Raw genomic sequence first — 22,066 nt, 5'->3', positions numbered from 1 at the left:
ACAAAGTCCCTAATTTTATCTTACTGGACTCTCCATTTTTTCCAGCTTCTGAGACCTTTTTTCCTGTATTTCATGCTAAATATTCTTTCTACAGAAGGAGACAAGCTCACTTTTTTTCTGCATCACAGAATTTGCTTTCCTTCACATAAAAGAAGTAATTTTGTAACGGGGCCAAGTGTTTCTGTATCCAGGTAACACAAGTACAAAGGTTCATGTGTTCACTAGCCACTCTGTAACTGCTTATAAGGCTACAGAATTGTTTTGTTTATCAGCTGGCTTTCCAGTACCCTAACACTTAAAATTACCTGCTCCTTTCCAGATTTCCAGCAGTAGCTCTTTAACAGCCCCAGTAACATGCTACGCAGTTGTTGGTTAACACCTAAATTTAAGAATTTGCTCCAGTACATAGGTATTGTTCTAGAAATCACAGGCTCTTTTCTGTGCTTGTTAGCTGAGTGACACTGCTCCACATCAAGCACCTTTAAGTGTTGAGAAAGTGCAAACAGTGCTGCAAGTGCCAAGATGTGCTTGAACTGGTAACAAACTGCTCAGAGCCTGCAGAAGTGCTAGAAGTACCAGTACGATACCACTCCTGCTTCCAAACCTGCGGAGGAGGCAGGGGGAGCGACCTACGCTTCAGCTATTTGAGAACTCATCCCCAAAACCTGAAATAAAGGTACCTTGCTAGACTATTTCACACAAAATTAGTGATCACCTGTTACACGAGGAGGAAGGAGTTCAGGATTGGGACATTCTGCTCAGACGCTGCATGGTTTAGGCAACATCAATATAGACAAATGATTAAGACAAACTTAACACCAATGTTTGAGTAAAACATTGCATAAAAAATTTCTTTGATTTCCTGGGCTCATACTACATTCTGCTTTTGCCTGAGGAATGCTGACTCGGGAACTAAATGTTCCACTTAACACTCATTTGTTGATCTGAGTGATGACAAAGTAAATTAGTCTTAAGACAAAGGAAAATATTAAGCTAGAACTCTGGAGTAAAACCGTAGTTCAAGCAAAAGAGAAGTCAATATCATTTCTAAAAACTGTAATCTCATCATTAAAGTAAGCATTTGAGAAAGCACAGCAAAATAGCATCAGGCAATGTAAAACTGTAAACTTTGTTCTTTGAAAGACGCACAACCTAAGATAGCACCGACATTAGACGAGACGCCAGCCTTCCATGTGGCTTGGCATCACTCTGGCCAGGCCCTGTTATCATTCTGTCCCCACTTCCCCACGCTCACAACCTTCCCAGCTTCCTCCAAGAACTGGCACCGTGATTCAGTGGTGGACTTCCCCATCTTCACAGGGAGCTGGAGGAAGGCCACATTCTCCTTTCTCCTGTGATCACAGGGGGTCAGTGAACCTTGAGGAAGGCATCCACAAGAGTTGCACTAGGACGAGATGTCTGATCAGTAGGAATCCAGAGCACAGAGAAAAGCAGCAGTCACTAACACTCCTCTTGAATTACAGTCTTAACCAGGTAAAGAAAAGCCCCCAGAAAGCAAGTTTCAGCCTTCTTTGTTCTTTTTCCTCAAGAGTTAGAAGCAATTGGTTGTGCTATAGGTTCGTGAAGCATCCAGGCCAGCCACTAGAGGACTTAGGCTTGTCCAACAGGCTTTTAGATTACTTTGATAAGGCAGATAATTTCCGGGGCATTTTGCCTTACAGAATCATTGTCTACCATTAAAGTTTCTTCAGAGCCACAAGACACTACTTTAATTGCAAAAAACATTGTTTCATACAACCATGAAATTGTACGGTCAACAGGCATGGGTTTGTGTATCAGTTTGGGAACCAACAGTATAAAGGCAACTGCAAGCATTTAGAACACTTTAGGATCAAGGGACTAATTCCAAAACTGTTACCTGGAGAGAAGCACAAGGCATCCCAAGGATTCGCATCCCCCCCCCCCCCCCCCCAAGGAGAGCCAGAAAGAAGCAAACAAAAGAAATTGAGTAATCTCAGTCCCGCATCTCCATAAATTCAAGAACCATTAACAAACAATTCCAAATGGACCACCAGACAGTACATCCATTTGGAAGATGAACCAAGAAGCAATTGCTGTGAGAAAAATGAGACACCAAGCGTCTGCGGGGAAGAAAACCAGCAACAAGTTGACATTCATCTGAGCAGTGAGGCCACACATTATTCATGACAGGAGACAAGCTGTATTAGATCAACTTTATTATATTATCAAAGTTTGACAATAAAATATTCCAAATCTATTGAACTCATTCATACACAAAAAGAGCATATAAAATGCTAGGTCTCAGAATGTGTTCCGTACAAAATACTGTTAAGTGTAGAGCAGCAAAATCATTGCCAAACATTCCCTGAATTTAAGAGGGCCTTGAACACACTGTGCTCCAAGAACTACCTTAATACCAAACACTCCTTCCTTCGGCCTGCAAGTCCTTTGCAATTATTGCTAGTTATTGACGCCTTCTGGTTTTAAAGAGAATCACATAGTGACTCTGGACCTCTTCAGAAGTGTTACAATGGCAGCTGAAAGCTTCTTCAGCATTTTCTATACATTTTGTCAAAAATAAACACATTTGGTCCTCAAGACTATTTTTGGTTTCTGAAAATATCCCAGAACAATAAAACCAAGTAAAAATTATGGAAAGGGAGAGACGTGATCAATATGTATTAGGTATAATGAAGATACATCAGCAAATTCAAACACTTCAACTGTGCAGTGGGGCAAAGCACCGGAGTTACTCCTCTTCGGGAAGTGCCACATTCTCCTCTCCTTAAAAATTTGTTTCTTCAGACCTCTCTCCCCACACAAATGCTCGAGTGCACGTGGCTCTAGCAGGCCTGTAACAGTAATGCTAAATACTCCCGCCTTGTAGAGGAACGGGCCATAGCGAGCAAGCACATCAGCCTGCCGAGTGAGGTGGTTCTGTTGCAACCACCGATGTAGTCTGCTCGCCACTCACTTGTCAATGAAAACTCCCTCCTAATAGCCAAGAAACTGAAAAGAAAGGGCTGAACATTATTTTGCAGAAAGAAAATGACAGCTTCTGGACATAAAACAGAACTGTAGCCTGCAGAACCATCAAAACCTCACCAGAAGCACTGTGCTTAACACAGTACTTAACACTCAGGTATGCACATTCTTGCACAACAAGGTTTTATACTGGCAAACAACGTAAAAACAACAACAAAAAGCCACCCAAAAAAACTTTCAGCTTCATTTTACCAGGTTAGCTAACAGAAGTTTGTTAAGAGACACCCTTTAGGGCTTGTCTACTAATGGAAAGCCCATTTATGAATCTTTTAACCTTTCAACTGATCTCAGAAACACAGTACTAGGTTGCCAAAATTAGAAAGGAATAAGAGATTGTTTTTCCCCTTTTGGGACACAAAAAAGTAGTATTAAAAAAGTAGTAAAGGAAAAAAGAATTTAAAAAGCGCATCTTTTGGAATCCTGTATTTTGGAACTTCAAATCACAAAAACCCCTGAAGCTAAACTCTTGGTACGATATTGAAAATGCCACCAATTAATGGGTAAAGGAGCTAAGTGAAGCTTAGTCTCCAGATCAGGTTAAGAGCTGTTTACCTACGTTCTTTTCTCAGTTTTTCAGCCCTTGATGCCCATGTTTGTATCCTGCAACACAGCCTCCACCTCCACTCATTCCAGTGCTTATTAACAGGCATTCCACTTCAGCAAGCAATACAGGTTGTGATAAGCCGTTTTCTGTCATTTCTTTCTGTTATAAACCAGTAACACAGCAACTAAGTAAAACGAGTCAGACCATAGGAACAGCTTTATCACCTTGGAGCAGCCTTGGAAGACAAGCCTGAAACTCACCCAGCCCACAGCCCGCACAAAACAGAACACTTGGCTGAAGGACTTCTGGGGGGGAGGTTTGGTGGTTGGTTTTTGGGCGGATTTTTTTTCCTAACAGTTACCAATTACAAATGGCTTGGGGAAACTCAGTACTTACTCTGGAAGAAATCTAGTCAATATTGCTGCTGAACAGTAGCTTCCTGGACAACTGAGGCCAAGATGAACACTCCATTTTTAACATCAGAAAACTGTACTCTCCCTCAGAAGCAACAGGGAAAATGCAGGAGGAAAATGAAGCTACAGAAGGAAGTTAAAACCTAGGAAGATAATTAGCTTATCCATGACTCTAGTTCAAATTGTTCTGTATTTACAAGTCATTTCTGAATTAGAACCTAAAGCCTTAAACCTACTTCCTGCGCCAAAATGTTTGCCTTCCACAGCAACACGAGTCCAAGCCTGTCCTTTCAGCACATCTTATGGATACGTTTAATGGCAGCAAACATTTTATGCATGCTACCAAAATAGAAACTTTACCCTTTAGACAACTTCAGTTTAAGTAATGAACCCTCAATAGTTTCGATGAGTTTCTGTAACGTTTCAAACATTTTTCTTGGAGGACCTAGCATTCTGAAAGCATTCAAAATTCTGTGGTCAGAAAACTGAGTGCAGTCTAACTGGGTGACTGGTCTTACAGCAAGCAAAAGAGAATCTCTGAGTGAAACTATTTCTCCAGCAGGACTTCTGTAATCACAGCTGTAAACATGGTGGTGGTCTTTAGGCTATCATTTCTGTGGAGTTCAGAGTTGAAATTTTCTTAAAACATCTGCGTCAAACAATACTGGAGGAAGTAAGAGTTGCGTGTTCAGCAACTGACAGAAACATTTAAGGAACAGCAGATTGCAACTTCTGGAAACAGCAATCATGAAACTTGTGATCTATGGGAAAATTTTAGCCTGAAAACAGTTTCTCTTCCGCTGAATGCAACGTTGACCCAGTCACTACTTGGTCAGTAACTGGATCAGAGCCGAAGTATTTGACCGAGAGCAAAGTTCATACTCCACACTGTATTACGCTGCCTTCCGCTCCCCACCCCCTTCCAGGAAGATCACTTTGCTTTTGAATTAATGCCACCATCTATTACCATTTCCACTATAGGAGATAATTTTTCCACCCAGAACCACAATTCTGCACTGTACGGATTGTTTGCCAGTACTCAATTCAATGAGCTTACTACTCCACACAGCTAGTTATCGCAAGCACCAACTACCATTTAGCTTCTTTTCCTCACTGATAAACGAGCCCAAGGTGAGGATTCCTCAGACTCCAGACTGTACACAACCAGGTTCTAGAAGCTGCTGAGCAAAGAATCTCTTCCTTTTTTTTTTTTTTTAAAAAAAAAGGTACCTAATAAGAAGCTTCAAATAATTCACACATCTATCTTTTTTTCCCCCCAAAAAAGCTGTAACAAAAGAGAGGCTGGATATGACAAAGTTAGTACAGTACGAGGCAGACCTCTTCCCTATCTTTTCCAGTCAATATGCACATTTACCAACTAAGGTACTAGGAACTGTGGACCAAAATATGAAAGATCATTTAAAAGGTTCCCTGTGCTTCCCAAAATAGTATCATTCCCTTGTTTTCTGGGCATCTTCCTAGCCCTCCCACTCCAAACTCTGCAAAAAACACACAAAGGAACTCAGGTATCTGTGTAGTATGCGCAAGGGGCTGCACAATCTCCAAATGAAAGTCTGTATGAGTATTAGACACAATATCAGAGGCACCAAAATGCATATTTGACCAAATCTGCAGAATGTAAAAATACCGTGAAGCATCATAAACACAAATCAGAGACGAACGATCACTTAGGACACCACAGAACTTCTTGAACATAGCCTTAAAAACCACTAAATAAATAATTCAAATATCTAAATATCAAGGGATTAAAAGGCATTTTCCCACATTTAAGGGAAGGCATCACAGGTAAGGAAAATAACTGTGAATGCCAGGTATCACAAATCAAAGAGCAGCTTTTTCACATAGGAGATCGTAGTATCATTGGACAGCATCTGAATGTGCTCATTTCCCGAGAGCTCCAACACCACCACTTCCTCTTTTTGCCTGTCCACCCACTTTTGACACTGCAAGGCACTCTGTAAGTTCACCGTTCCATCCCCATCGCTGTAAAGAATCTTGGGTTCTCTGTCAGGAAAACTTTCGTAGTAGAAAGAATCGGGTGTTTCCACACCAGTGCCATAAAGGCAGTGTACGCGCACACCAGGAGGTGTCATCTGGTAGACCAGGGGCTCTGTGTTTTGTCTCATGAGCCAGCCATCTTCAAAATTGATGTCCCTGTAGAATTTCTGGTAATCCCGAAGAGTGTAGTTAGCTGTAGGTGTACTTAGAAAGACCTTATCTGGAGGCCACGTGTAGTTGTAGGGGAGCATCCAATTTGTGGAAACCGCTGACCTCTGCTGGTCTCTGATCTTGAGTGAGCTGATCACAGGTATTCTGTTGTTGTCACCTACAAAACAGTGGCATTTCATTACACACAAAGCAAAGCATGAGTCTCAACCAGCAGCAATTATTGCCACTCACAGCGACAGTCTGGGTTTTTCCTCATTTATGATTGCCTTGGTAATTAACTTCTGCAAACTAACTTCTGATAACTTACAGATTTAAATACAAGTTGATGAACAAATGACAGAGAACACTGCTGCCTTTCCAATATGCTCCTTTTTAAAAGGGAAAATATTTCCTATATGAGCTAAGTAAGAAATGAGCTTTTATTAGGTATTATTTATACTATTTGCAAGTTTTGTCTTAAATGCTCTTTTGGAAGTGTGCTTTACAGTGATTCTGGTACCTAGATCATTTTCTTGCTGAAAGAACAGATCAATACTATGATCCACACACGTAAGAACTCATGAAGACACTTCTAGGCTTAACAAAGTGTTTAAAGTTTTGCACGTTGAAAACAAGCGGACAGTGACATTTCATTCAGCATAGCTATAAAAGTTACTATATGGTTTATTTATCATATGGCTTCGTGTTTTACCCATTTATGCACTCCCTTCGTAATGAAACATATCAGAAGATGGCTACAATTGAGAGAAAATGGCAGACTCTTAAGAGGTACCTACAAAGATCACCATCATAAAAGGAAACAGAAGCAAAGCAAGTCTTACTGTCTCTGCTTACGCTATCAAGTAAGAATGCTGCACTCAAGGGCCAACTCAGTCTTTATGTGTAGCACTTTGGCAAAAGAAAAGTTAGAACTTGTTAGCTGCTGGTGGGAATCACGGGAAGTCACCAACCCCCACACTTCCAGCCAGTGTTTCAGGACTGCCAAAACACTTGTGCTGCTCAGAACACAGGTTCTCTCTAATGTAGCACTAATATTTTCTATCAACTCTGCTAACCTAAACTACATCTTTGCCAGCGGGCACAGGCGAAACCAACAATTCTTGAAAGACCAGCTGACAACTACTGTACTCAGGAAATGGTTTCAGCTGGTGAAACTTTTCCAAGGCATTATATTTTCTTAATATAATATAAATCTAGAGAGCTGAAGCTTATTATCAATTAAGGTCTTAAATTATCTGGCACCCAATAAGCCACAAAGTTGTTACCTTTCACCAAATTTAGACTTAATCTTATTACAGAACTAGCATTTGACCAAAACATTTCAGGATTTTTTTTGTAGACACCAAGTCCATTGTTTTCTTAGCAGTTTGTTCCAAGATGACGAAGTTATAACATATGCATCTTTCTTCATATTTTAACTGTTGTACTTGCATCTTCACAAAACTAAAAGCTGCCTAACAAATGGCAGACAGAGTGATTACTGGAAATGAATTTATTTAAAAAAGCCCTGAGGCACACCCAAGTTTATTTTTGCGGTGGCTGCCTGATCAGACCTGCTTTCCATCATCACACTGGCTGGCACACCTCCACTCTTTTGTCAGCAGAACCTTGATTCAGATTTTCCATTATTAGCTCCAAGTGGTTACAGCATGTGGTGATCCAGGTCAACCACACCATAAAAATTGAAATACTGAAACCGAAAGCGCTATTTGTGAAATAGCAGCCAAGCCAATTGTTCAGTTCCATGAGGTGGCACCATTGCTTCAGCAAGGAGACCTCAAGCACAGGCTTTCCTGCCCTCTTGAGGGGGACTTATGGAGACATTGCTAGTGTAACTCTGAAACAGATAAAAAGGAGACTCAAAAGAGCACCACAAGGACCACGAGGGTCCTGGAAAATGCATTTCATATTCCTGTTGGTAGAAGTACTTCACTGTGCACGCTTACCATGAAGCTACTGAATACTGCTTGGCAGTTTTCAGCATAGAAAGGCCAAGTTCCAAACTGAACAATGAAAGGAAGGTGTACAAAGTTTATTTCCAGTAGAATAATCAAACAGAGAACCTAACTATTCCAGCCTTCTCTTACAGAGCTGTTAGAAAATGCTCATCAAATCCTTCACTGTTCCCTGAAGTGCAGAAGTACCGTATGGCCAAGGCTGTGCTTGAGTCAGCAGGCGCACCACTGGCTGACATCAGAGTGAACAAAGTATGAGGTCTAAGGAAGACACAGCTAGCATTTCGGGCTGACAAAAAAAATTTGACCAACCCAACCACCGCAGTGAACTTTTGTCTTTGCTCACTGTAGTGGGAAGAGCATCCTCCCTTTCTTAGCACTGGAATTGTAACGATATAAGTACTGATCCCACAAAGCACATGAATAAGTAGCAGAAAGTATCACAATAGATGTAGAGAAAATAATTCCACCCGCCTACTGTTCACCTCTTTAATAAGAAAACTGTAGATGTGACATGAAGTTCCTAGCCATTACCATATTATAAACACAAACAGGAGCAGAAAGAATGCATTCACAGCTTGTCTTTCCTGCAGCAATGCAATATTTTTCTTACAAGCAATAATCCTTCTGCACACTCATGCCCTGACCATGTCAATTTTAGAAACTCTTGAACAGACTAATGTAATCCAAGTGTTAAAGCCTGATGGTGGTGGTTTACTACAGATATTTTAGACAGAACTAGCCTAAAAATGCACATTCTGATATTATGTTCTGCCCATTTAACTTTCCTACATGATTCTTTGGCTTCTGCTCTAAACCAGAGTTTAGTACAACAGACATACAGATTCACATTACTACATTTTTGTAGAAATTTAACTATTCAGTATGCACTTGTATAGCTAGCCACTTCGGATGAGATGCATTATAAAGGATAAACAAGATACGAAGCACAGAAGTTGAATCCAACAGAAATCTAGGACTGTGGAATTTTATGAATGGGGTATTAATATTGCTCACTTCCTGCCATTTCTGTCTCATGCAAACTTGTCAAAGCCTGTGGGAAATGGGAAATAATTTTTTACTGTGCCATTGCAATAGACTTCATGTGTAACTCAACTCCAGAAACATCCAGTTTAAGTTCTCTAATTAGTAACTTGAGCAGTGCACTACTGTTCAGAACCAAGTGCCTTTGCTAAGCACAATATTCTTTGATGTGTCCATGCATGGCTGGCACTTGCGGTGTGTTCTGCATTTTGATGAAGTCCAGTTTCCCACGTCAGCTTTGTTTAGGAAGAAGATCGTGATATCCAAAACTAACAAGTCTTTAGCTTGTTTCTGAATAAGACAGAAACATCATCAACTAAATTCCAGAGCACCTGAAATAATCATGGTATCGCACAATGGGGTAATTGAACTTTTTCCACCAGTCATTTGCAGTCATTTAGTGAAATACTTTAAGCCTCTTTATTCAATTATTTCAGTCTCAGGCATATCCAGTATGCTAAACCCAAGATCTCAAAGATCCCCTTTCCTTCTCTGTAGGGTTATAACTTTCGACCAGCCTTTGTGCCATGGGCACCACTTCACCTTGTAAACTTCGTCTACAAGTTGCTCTTCATGTTAATCTCACGCAGCTGTGTGATCTTTAATCATAGGAAGCTACTGAATACTCTGGAGTCCCTTGTTCGCTTTGCAGTACTGAACAGAGAGCAATCAGGCTGGAGGGAGAAGTGACAGCAACAGGAGACACCAGGCAAGACTGCAGACAACATAACCTGCTGAAAATAGGTCAGAAGGGGCTGCAGCTCCTGGTTAACAAATTTTAGTTTAAAAAAAACAAACTTAGTCCACTGCTATGCACACGAAGAATGACAGCCTGGTCACAAGGCTTGAAACAAAGTTGCCATCACTTATGAGAAAATGATTTTTAACTTTGTAGTACCTTAAAATCTCGTCCTCCAGTCTTACAGCTCGCAGTCTAGCCAGCATCCTGCGCTACTAGCACAACACACTGCAAACCCTGGAATTACCTACCTGAAGCCAGCACACGGAGAGTTTTAGCCACTCCTCCCCACGGAGCACCTAATGACACATAATCTTTAATGTACTTGTCTTTCCAATCCTGAGTCTGACGGTTGAGGAAGTAGAGGGTGTACATATTGCCCATACTGTGGGCAATTAAAACAACAGGGCTTCCATACTGCTCATACATCAACTCGATCATCTTGCGAAGGGCCACAAAGTAGTCTCCATTCTCATCTAAAGTAAACATACACAGGTTACACCGTTATAATTAGCGTGAATGCCGAACTTCAACACAATTTTTTAAAAGGTTATTTTTTGAAACTGTGTGGAATTAATGCAGAGCTTAGAAACTCCAGTATTCAGTAGAAGGGTTTGGCTTGGGGGGGTGGGTGGGGGGGGTGTTGTTGCTGTTTTGTTTTCAAGTCTTAAGTAGCAAGTTATTTAAAGCAAAGAAAGAAACCACACCAAAGAGCTTTCATCTGGATCCAGGGGTACCCAGGCCCCAAGAACTAGTCAAAATTAAGGTTTCGAGCATAATTGTCCAGGTAGGATGAGAGAAGAGACCCAAAACATTATTTGTTAGCTTGGAGAATCAAAATTTTGTTCAAGTAACCATGTTATTTACTTGGTGCCTTTCGCCAGTCATAAGGTGCTCCTCTTACATCTTCATCACGTTTGTAGCCCCAATCTACTAAACTCTGCACCAGCATGTAAAAGTAACTGCCTGTAGACATCAGATAAGAGAGAAACAGAACGGTGAAAGATCAGCATTAGAAGCAACCATCAAGACCATCGTGAAACAACCCAAGTTCTGGAGGCATTATCTCTGATGCCATACATACAGACACTCGAACTCTAGTCTTCAGCTTCGACAATCTAGAAAGCTCCATGTTAAACAGCACGAGCGATGCTCGCTGTTCCCACAAGGGAGAGAATACCATTACTGAAATATCTCACTAGCTGGCTGATCTATGAAACAAGTGTGGCAGCAAAACATAGCATGCACAAAACGATCAATTTTCCTCAGCAGAAATGTGTGGAGAATACACTTCAGAATTACTACATTAGAGTCCTAGCTTTTGTTGACTGCACAGTAACTTCAGGTAGGGTATATAATACATGCATCAAGGTTGGCCTGGACTTCAACGCTTATTCTTGGAAACAAATGCTTGCAGTGTACCACAGGGAAAAATGCTGGAAACTATCCCAAAACTATTTTCCTATCAGGGAGTGGACTAAGACTTAAGTAACCGAATGTAATGCTTTAATAGCAAAGAAGGAAGGCATTTGCAGACTGGCTGTATATTGAAAGATGTTACGTATTGCAAGCTTTGACACACAGGCTGTAAGTATTACCACAATTAAATGCATCCAGTAACAGTGAAAAACTGTCAAAACAGCCTGCTGAGCATCGGTCATATCTAAATTCTGAGCAGAACCTCACTTGCCAGTCTTGAGTGCTTATCATCTAGTCCCTGAAGTGAACACGGGCACCTTTAAATACGCCCCTGTTCTAGTTATGAGAGTCATCCAGTGAAGATCATTAAGCACATGACTGCCCTTTTGGGGTTGCTCCCTACAGAAAAGAAAAAGAAATCCACACTACGACAGATGAAGCTGAGTGCATTACCGACTATACTATTACTTGGGTCTTCAGCCACAGCTGACAACTCCTCACAAAAGCTTATCAGAGTCAGTGGTTTCTGAAAGGTGACTTCTACAAAACCACTAAAGAAAAAACCTGCAAACACATTAATGCAGAAATCTTTTGCAGCACAAATGTAATTATACAATTATTCTGACACTGACAAAAGACAGGGAACTATGGAGCATGGTACCACCTCTCCCAAGCCCATTAACTCATTCTTAGGGCCAAAGAACATCTTACTCGGAACTAAGCTGAAATGAAGTGGTTTTGTTTTTGCTTGTCAAGCTTCAGTCAGAATTTTCTACTCAATCCATCTCATTTTCTGAAAGTGTCTGTCTTCAAAGTGCGTACTCTAGTTTCATCCAGAGAACTTCAATTTGTCACAAGACTAAATAACAGAGAACCTTCTTGTCTCAATCTCTCATGCCAAACAACAGATAAAACAATACAGTGCACTGAAAACACTTAAAAGCTAAGTGAGCCGTGTGCTACCCTACTACAAAAAAAAAAATAATCAGTTTTTCTACTTCTAAACAGAACTGTAATTTGAAATCATATTTTAGTAGCTTGTTGTATAAACACACATTAGAGACATCCTACAAGTGACAAAGCACTTCAGACACAGCTCGTACATACCAACACTCCTTTTACTTGGGTCAAGGAATTCCAGAGAAAATGTCTGCCCAAACCCTGGCACTCTGATATCCACCCCATCTGGGGGTTCTGTAATCTTACTGGTTCGATTATATACCAGCCTGGGGGGGGAGAAGAAAAAGAGAGGACAACATGAGACATGTCATATTACATGACAACTCTCAACTACATTGGGTCTCACATGTGCAGTACTAAGAATTTTAAGTGCTATTACGCAGAAACAAACCCACACAAACAGGCAGACATGGGTACTCTAATGGCTAAAATTTTATACAGTGCAAGCAATTATTTTAATGCTTTATGTGCAGAATCCGAGACTAATCTATAAAACTGAGTATACGGTATTGTGGCTGAACTTCAACTTTAGAATATAAGCTACTTGATATAGTTCTATCCTATTTCACTCTGCATCAAGCCCCACAACAGAAAACACTTGTCAAGAACTTAAGAATGTGGCAGTAGAAGATAAAATACCTGTAAAATCAGATACCAGAAAAATTCTCCTAGGTATAAGTAATTCATTTCTGTTTAACTAGAACACCCAGATCAGCATAAGGGAGCACTTGACATTTCTTGACTAATAATAGTTTGCACTTCAGGAAACACAGAGGTAGCGAGTGTTTTGTAGATACTTCTCAAATCAGTTTGAGATATGAAGAATCTGGAGCATTGGGTCAGGAGCAGGTTTTATTACTATTGTCGGGGATTTGTTTGTTTGTTTTTAATACCATATCTGTACAATTGCCATTTCTGATTGCAAGTTTTTACCCCTATTATAATCTGAACTGATACTCCAATCTTCATACCCCAAAAATATCTCTAATCTGTAAGGGATATAGCAAGACTTCAAGCAGAGGTGCAACCACACAACAGCTCAGTCCATTCACACAAAAAAGCAACATGTCAATATAACATTTTTAAATTGCACAAGCTAAATATTTCCTGTTTTCACAGAGATATTTGACTTCTACAGGAATATTCATGAAGCAGACTGAACGATGAAGTAGTCTGGAAGCTTTAAGTCAGGCAATTTTTTAAACCAAAATCATTCTGGAAAGAGACTTCCAGGCTGCCCTGGCAGGACCCCCTGTGTCCCAGCTGCCCATGAGCCTGCTCTCTGATGACATACTGCCAGCAAAAGCGCAAGCTTGCGTCCCTTCTGCCTGTCCCCTCCCAGCTGCCCAACCCACCTCCTTCGCCCCTTGCCTCCTCAAAACTTCAGTAACTTAGCAAAAGAGCAGAAAACATGCTGCTTGAGATAGCCTACAGAGATGTCTGGTCAGTGCTTAAACCAACACTGGGTAACTGGGTGGAGAAAAAGTGGAAAAAAAACAACTAAGAGAACCTCTGCTTCTCATCAGTGCTGAACGACCTCCGATGTGACAGCGTCACATCTTCTGATCCACCCTGTGACTCTCCCCAGCAGAATTCCAAGTCATTTCTCTCAGTGGTCTTCAATCAGAAAAGAAAGTTTAAGACAGCCATTCTGTCCAAAGCACATCAAGCGAAGGAGAGAAATGCCGAGAGCAATATTTCTGGTCTTACCTGATATTATCAATCCAACAGTCAATGATGACGGGCAGAAGCAATTCTAAATTCAACCAGAGTGTAAAATAACTGTCTGTCTTCTTCGAGCAGAGATAGTGCACTACTGATGGCTTATCTAACTTCGCTTCCAACTGGTTACCCAAGTCCCCAGGAACTGAAAGATATAAAAAGGAGAACTTAAGATGAAAGTGTACAACATTTTACATTATAATATACACATCTTAATACTGCAGACCTCATATGCAGTATCACTGCATCCAGGGATAACATTATTTTTTGTAAGTGGATACAAAAAATTACATAAGAACGAAGCACTGCATGCACATTCTCCGCTGAAAACATTTAGACTTCCTAAAATCATTAGCTGAGGACCCACCATGCAGAACAATACTGGATCAGTTCACAACTTCCAAGAGCAGACTATATAGGAACAGGTCATGTTAGGCCATGGGTATGAAACCCAGATGGTCTCAGACGTTATCAACACAATCTGTGTTTTACAATGGAAACTGAACCTTTCTGAAAGAATTTTTCCTTTAGAGTACCTCAACTGCCCATGCAAGGTGTTCTGCTCTCTTCACCGTTGCCTGCAAACTACCAATTTGACAAAAAATGCGAAAACCAGAAGCAGCTCCATTTAGGGTTTTTCTTTTCACTTCACCTCCAGCTGCCTTTTTGCCACACAGATCTGGCTGGCACAACAATCCAAATACGTAGGTTCAGGTCTCTGCCACGCAGGTCTGAACGCAGCCACAGTTTGGAGCGTCGCATCTTTTTGCCCCGTTACATCACTAATACTGGGAGGGAATGGGCTTGTCTCTGTGCCTTCTCCGAAGCGCACTGTTCTTACGGCATACACTAAATGCCAGTATTCCTTTGATGAAGCTTTATTTTCCTTTATTTTAAACACTAGAGACAGGAATTTTAGTTCTGAATTAGAGCTAAGCTTAAAACCAGCATTCTTGCAGTTTTCAGCAGCAAGTTCCAAGAGAAGCTTCTCACATTCTGTTATGTCCAGTCATTTTTTTCCCCCCCACAAGAACCAGAAAGACAAAGATAGAGAAACTTTTCAGCTACTGAAGTATTAGAAAAATTAAGGAGTTAAGGACTTCTTCAGGGTTCCTCCTGCCCCTTCCACCTACACCCCCCCCCTTTTTTTGGGTGTGCCTAACTATATCCCGTTTACTTGTCAATACTTTATTTTGAGGTTTTTAAATGCAGGCCTACCCACACTGTTGCTTTTTTTCCCCCTTCACTTCAGTAAATTATTTAATCAAAACAGCTTACGTCCTATAGGGCACTGATACTTAGCAATGGTTTAAAGAAAGAGATAAATTAGGTGTTCCACCAGAAACTACTAACTGGAAAGCTCGACGTGCTCTCAGAGCAACACTTCCCGCAGAACTGAAAAAGGACAGAATGTCACGCTAAATATAGACCTGGACAACCACGCTGACAACATCCAGCCACTGCGGGGTACACCCCGCCACAAAAGATACATTTCAGGATTTCTTTATTAACTACTCCTACTTTCTCGTTCGGTTTTCAGTGATTTTTATTTCTGTAGTCTTAAGTGAAACGTTAAAAGACCCGGTAGCTGCCCACAGTTTATTTTAGGTCGTATTTCAAGGGCGCTGATATACTGGAAAGCATAGTAAGGGTGATTATAGCATTGCATCAGACCCTCGAAAGAGTTTACTGAAGTTCAGTCTCGTAACCTCACAGAACGCTGCTTAGCTATTCCTCACAGAACTGTAAGCAACAGCTTGTGCCACAGTCTCATGCCTGTGCTGTATGGGTGCTCTTCATTAGCACGGGAACAGAACATTTATCCCGCTCATTCCTGGCTGGCCAGTTTCGGCAGCAGACCTGCCAAGGACAGACCAGGCTGGTGTAGCCTTCAGTTTCAGTGCAAAGCAAAGCAGCAGATTCTGTTCTACCCTGCAATCTCATTTCCATGGGTAAAAAGCAAGTTCTTGGAGAAAAGACACCTTTCAAAAACTTCAACAAATGTCTGGAGCATCAGGGTGTCAAAAACCTGCAGGGGTTTCCGAACAGCACTCCAGTCACCATCCGCACTCCCACCCGGCAGGGAGACTCGCAAGCGAAGAAGTTTAAGATTATAATCCAGACACATTTACCGACCAGAGTACTGGAAGCAGGAAGAGTCCAAGTGAGCCTTGGTACAGTCACGGAGTGATCTTAGATTAACTGCAAATTGAATTTGGTGAAGATCTGTTCTCCTCAAGCGTCGTGAGGACAGAGGCTGTGCTGCATGCAGTTCAGAGTGGAAGATGAGAAACATCACATACTAACAGTCACCCACCACATGCCAAAGAACAAGCTGAAAAGTTTTCTGTCATTCTAAACAGCAGAGAAAGAGCAAGTTCCACCCGTGCCAAGACACAACACTGCCATTCTGTAGCCTTAGGTACAGGTGAGGCCTGTTTGCTTATGAAGCAGGGACTAACAACATCTTTTTTTTCAGGTTTATGTTTCTGTATTCATAGTGAACCTGCTAATCACTAATTCACAACTTGTGTTTTATTTTCTAGCATATATTCTGCAAGCTGAAGAGGAGTCATGAAGAACATATAGGGAACAAGATGCAAATTGTGATTTTTCAGATTATGGCAGAAAACATACAAGATCTTCAGTCCTCACCCCACACAATTTAAGTGTTAATGATTTACATTTCAGCTGGAGGACTTAGTGGCTTTTTGATAAGTAACAGGTTAAAAAAGATCACATTGAAGATTAATTCTGTAGGATAAGCACATACCTTTCTGAATTTCTACTGCTTTCAAATTCCATCACAGAAAAAAACCCACATTTCCCTTTGCTTTCAGACTATACACAGAAAGCATCTGTGGGCAGAGTAATCTTCAAGTAATTTTTCTCCTCATTCTCTCACCTACCAGCATCTGTAGTTTCTAAGCTTTTTTGCTGGAAACATCATAGAAAGTTCTTACTTTCTAAGGCCTGAAGCCTGACCCCATAAATGTACAAAATAACTGGCAAGCGAAGTTCTGCAAAATACATCAGCGCTAGCCAAAACTGGATGTCCAGGGAAAGACCTCAAGCAGCACCCTGGCTTCCCTCATCTGCAGTTGTGCAACACATGCATTGCCTTCTGAGCTGCAACCTTTGGAAATACAATGAAATTTCATATTCAGCAGAAAAAAGCGTTTCCATCAGATCTGATGATCAGTTCTAGCATATTCTCATTTTTCACAAAGACGGTAATCCCGACAAAACTCATTCCAATACGTCGGTGAGCCAGATTTACTTCCAATATTAGAGTGTCCTTTGCTGGGTTTTTCGTCTCATCTGCCCTGACAAAAATAGTAGATCTTATCCTGAGGTGTGTTCTTGTTTGATTAAACTTTATGGAAAACACATTTATAATTTTCAGCTGACAGTTTCAAAAAGGTTACAGACTTTTCCAAGTCTGGGGACTACGCTAACTAGCTTTAGGATACACTGATCCTGTGTCACTATCCTTAACTCCTACTGGCTGAGTCACAGTTCCCAGAAGAAGACAGTAAGTAAATTGCACCCTGGAAAGTGACTCATAAGAAGAGAGGATAGTACCTATATAACAACTGGGGGGGGGGGGGAAGCTATTGTTTGTGTGGCAAAGAGGGCACCAATCGGTACTTTTTTTACAACTTCTATCTGCAATCCAAATGCCTTTGGACATATATGAACCATCATAGCTTTTTTTAGTGGTGTAATTTCCTCAAATAACTGTCATCTTTTTGGTTCTATAGATTAGTCTTCCTTTAAAATGAACCAGGTTTTCCAGAAAATTTTAAACTCTGACCACAGTTTTCTAAGAAGAATTTCTCAAAGTAGCTCATAGACTCCATGACAGACCACCACAGAAAAGGCTTATGTTTAAAATTAGGAACAAGAAAGCAAACAACATCTCACATGATACTCCCAGATACCTTGGATCACATGAGGCGTAAACATTTAAATCGCTGCTGACATCTAGCCAGCTGACCATACAAACACACACCCGCCTCCATTAGCGGTCAGCAGGAATTCACAGTCTTTTGCATGTAAATCAATTATTAACAAACTTCTTTTAGGTGTCTTTCTAGAAAACTTTAGCCAAGTACCTAACAAATTGTTTGCAGAAGGTATCAGAACATTGATATAGTAATTGTGTTGAGTCAGCTCTAAAAGGTAAGGAGTTCTGTGAATCCACCACTGATCTTCTAAAGACAGGTTATCAGCTCCCAAAATTGATAAGACACAAGATAGTGTGCAGTGATTAGCGATGGGCTATGAGAAAATGGAGGAAGAACAGCCACAAAATAAAGGAACTTCTCACTGCAAGCATTGCAAGACAAGCAAGTCGAATACATAACCAAACTGATAAGACACATGCAAAAATATTATAATTGCATATAAACATGAAGCAGATACCCAGAAATACTTGCACAGAACATATGTATATATTTTTAGTAGCTACTGTCAGTAGAGCAAAGATATTCAGTAGGTTATCCTGGCTCTTAAAGGAGATCTCCCTGTATCAATATATTGTCCTGGCTGAATAGGAAACTCTGAAAAAAGGCACAAATCAATTATCTTAAGTTGTCCACTTTTCCCCAAAAGGCTTTAGAAAGGAGCTCCAAGCCAATCACCTGGCATTTTAATCAGCATTGTGGCTTTGATATCAAGCCTTCAGACAGGATTCTGGAAGTAAGGTTTTGACTTCTACCTCATGTTTCTTCTTCTCTGCTTCCACTGTTCTAGGAATACTCTGTGATATTTAAGTCTCAGGGAACACCGATCACTTGCAGTGCAGCTTTACCAACACGATCCTCAGGCACAGCCAGCTCCTGCTACCAAGGCACCATTTGATTACGCATAGACCAGCTGAAAAAAAAAAAATCACCTGATCCAAATGGAGCTGTGCCACTCTCCACATTCCTTGGGCCAGCTCCTCCGTTAGGGTAATTCAGCTACAAAATTAATCACTTCTTCCTCAACAGGTTAATTTTCTCATGCTTTAGCAAGACAAACAGCTCCACAAAGCTGCCAGTAAGCATGCCCACGGAGAGCTGGGGGAGCACCAGCGAGCTGCTCGACTAGCATAGCTGTCTCAGAGCCACTCTTCCCCTATGCCAGGGAGGGGGGCTCTACACATCCAAGACCTGCTGCCACCACTACTACAGGCAATCGTTACAAGGCTCTATTCAAGCAGCTCATCTGATCTCAGATTGGAGATTCCTACAAGCAGTATTTCTGTTAGTACTCAAGGAGCAGAACAAAGTTACCCATATATGAGCACCGCCACATATTTGCAGACTACTGCTCTGCTTCCTCTTCCGTGCCTTGGGTAAGCGCAGGTTGCAACTGCAAGTAGGGCCATTACACAAAAGTTTAAGAACCAGCTGCACCAAGTCTTGTGACCATCCCTGGTCTCAAACATTCATGAAGCACCCATTATGTTGACAATGTGCCTTTAAACTGCATTCTTTCCGACCAGATGGCCACCTCACCACACACAGAGTAAGACCAGAGTTGTTAACTTCCCTTCCTACTCCAGGGTTTTACCTTCCACACAGACCACGAGTGAATGCTTAGATCTTGAGACCATATTTCCTACAAGGTCAAAACAGATTAAAATCTGAACACTTTTGACGAATTAAGGGTCTAGACACCAGCCTGATACATCAGGAGGATCAACTCTGTATTCCCCCCTGTGAGTGGGCTCCAAAACCATGGCAGCCTTGCACAGACCCGTGCGGAGCAGCCTTGCGTCCATCTCTCAGGCCCCTGTCGCACTTGTGATTCCAGGGCAGCATGTGTTTTTCTCCCCTCTCCCAAACACCTCTGTTAAGCCAGCACTCAGAATGCCTCCCTGAGTGATTCTCCTAAACCCTTTTGCCATCCTCATCGCAGCAATTCCTAAAAAGCTTATCTTAACTTGTCACATACGCAAGAAGGGTGAAGAAAAGGTCATGAAAAGTTAACCAGCATCAAGAGGAGAACATTTCATACAAAACCAGCGAGTGACCGACAGTCACTCCTCCTTTGTTTGTTTAACCTTCACGGCCCATGTCATGTCTAACTGAAGCTGAGCTCTTAGTGCAGGTGTTTTTACAATAACGCTCATTTCTATCCATAAAAAAACCCATGGTACTTTACAATAGGAAGTTACAGCAAATGACTCCCTAGGAGCACCTATTTTGTTAAACATACAGGCAACCCAGAAAAATTATGTTAAAACCGATTCAATCTTCAGTTTCCGGACAGGTCAGGACCAGGCAGCAGCAAACACCAAATTTTAAAATGCATACCCTGACTAGAATAGTAAGAGATGCGTGTGCTGTTGCGTTTGATGAAAATCCACTGCAACAGCCACGGAGTCTGGGTTTTAAACCACTCCCTGACCAACGTGTGCTTGGCCACGCGGTGTTGACCAGCATGTCTCTCGGGAAAAGAGGACATAGGTCAGCTGTGGTTTTTAAAAGCATCCTTAGGGAACACATATACTTACAGTAGACCCACGCTTCTGTAATCAGTACCCCCTTATCCCAACTGCTTTTAAGTCTTCTTTGCTTCCTTCATAGCTAGAGCTGAATACCGGATCAACATTAAGAAGCTTGCACTGGAGTAAGTGCCACAGCTCACTGCTAAAAGCCAGCATTGTGGAGTGGAAAGGCGGGATCAGAGATTGCTTCGAACCTTCACAGACAGAAGGCAAAGAACTTTTGTTCACGTTTCAAGTCCAGCCTCTTAGGACATCATTTCATGGCTCTTGCTTCCAACCCTACCCGCTCTCCGTTAGCTCAGCCACCTCTTCAGAGCTGGGAAGCTGCACCCACTGGCCCCGAGACACACAGCACCTTCTAAAGGGTTGTTCTGCGTTTGCCCCGCTGTGCCACAAGTTTGTAACAGCAGTAACAAAGTCAACAGAAGAGCCTAAATCCCTGGAAAGGAGAGGAGCTGAGACCGAGCAGCGTGCCGCTGGCTGCTCCCCTCTCAGCACTTCTCCCCTGCCCCCTTCCTCACCACGGGTAATGGCATGGTAAGGCCGCGGAGCGCGCCCAGCACCTTCACAGGACTGGCCACCGACACCAACACCACCAACAGCACCGAGCTGACGTCCAGGGGCGCTTCGGAACTGCCACTGCAGCAGACGCGTTATGAAAACATTTAAAATCCATTCACAGCTCTGCCCGCCCGCGGACACCGGCGGCTCCCAGCGCCCGGCACCCAGCGCCCGAACACCGGCCCGCGGAGCCCAGCGCGGCCGGGGCCTGCCTTGGGGAACGGGCCGGGGCCCCGCACCGCGGGCCAGCGCCGGCTGCCCCTACCTGCCCGGCCCAGGCCTGCGGCTCTCGCCTCCGCGGCCGGGCCCCCCTCTCTTACCCAGCACCACGGGCGGCCCGGCGGGCCGGCGGCGCGGCAGGCACCCGCCGGCGGGACACAGCAGCAGCAGGAGGAGGCTGAGGAAGGGGCTCCCTCCTGGGCGCGGGAACAGCCTGGCGCCGGCCGGCGGGGCCATCGCCCCGGCACATAACCCCGGGGCCGGGAGGAGGAGCCGCCCCGTCCCTCCGCCAGGGCTGCCGCGGCTGCCGCCGGACTGCGGCCCCGCCGCCCGGGCCGGCCTGAAAAGGGCCCGCCCCGCCCCGCCGGCCCCGCCCCCGCAGGCGTCACCAGCTGATGGCGGAAAGCTCGAGGCGCGGCGGTGCGGGGCTGCGTTGGTGTTACCGTGCCTGCCGCCGCCTGCCCGGGGTGGGGGGGAGGTCCGCGAGCAGAGTGAGGGGCGTTCGGCGCGAGCCCGGAGCGCGAACGCAGGCGGCGCGGGGGGGGCTGGTCCGGGCGGGGCGGGGAGCGGTGCCTGGAGCCGCAGCTGATGGTCAGGGTTGCGCTGGGGTTGTGCTGCCTGATGAGGTTCAGCCAGGGCAAGGGCAGGGTCCTGCACCTGGGGAGGAACAACCCCAGGCACCAGTACGGGCTGGGGCTGAGCTGCTGGAGAGCAGCTCTGCGGAGAGGGACTGGGAGTGCTGGGGGACGACAGGGTGACCATGAGCCAGCA

At 43.1% G+C, this 22,066-nt stretch overlaps 1 protein-coding gene across 1 annotated transcript; it reads right to left on the bottom strand.

Moving 5' to 3' along the window:
• Positions 1–2,181: 2,181 nt before the first annotated feature.
• PLA2G15 (phospholipase A2 group XV) lies at positions 2,182–21,615 on the bottom strand. The gene is made up of 6 exons (XM_075434144.1): positions 21,397–21,615; positions 14,002–14,158; positions 12,439–12,557; positions 10,780–10,878; positions 10,164–10,388; positions 2,182–6,331 (listed from the first exon to the last, which is right to left on the bottom strand). Exons 1-6 carry the CDS (start codon positions 21,530–21,532, stop codon positions 5,820–5,822), a joined length of 1,248 nt encoding a protein of 415 aa, XP_075290259.1. The 5' UTR covers positions 21,533–21,615; the 3' UTR covers positions 2,182–5,819.
• Positions 21,616–22,066: the final 451 nt, after the last annotated feature.

Source organism: Opisthocomus hoazin, chromosome 12, assembly GCF_030867145.1.
Source record: "Opisthocomus hoazin isolate bOpiHoa1 chromosome 12, bOpiHoa1.hap1, whole genome shotgun sequence".
In the NCBI taxonomy this organism is placed as follows: domain Eukaryota; kingdom Metazoa; phylum Chordata; class Aves; order Opisthocomiformes; family Opisthocomidae; genus Opisthocomus; species Opisthocomus hoazin.
The sequence above is the reverse complement of the archived record's forward strand: the minus strand, read 5'-3'. Positions and strand labels throughout refer to the sequence as shown.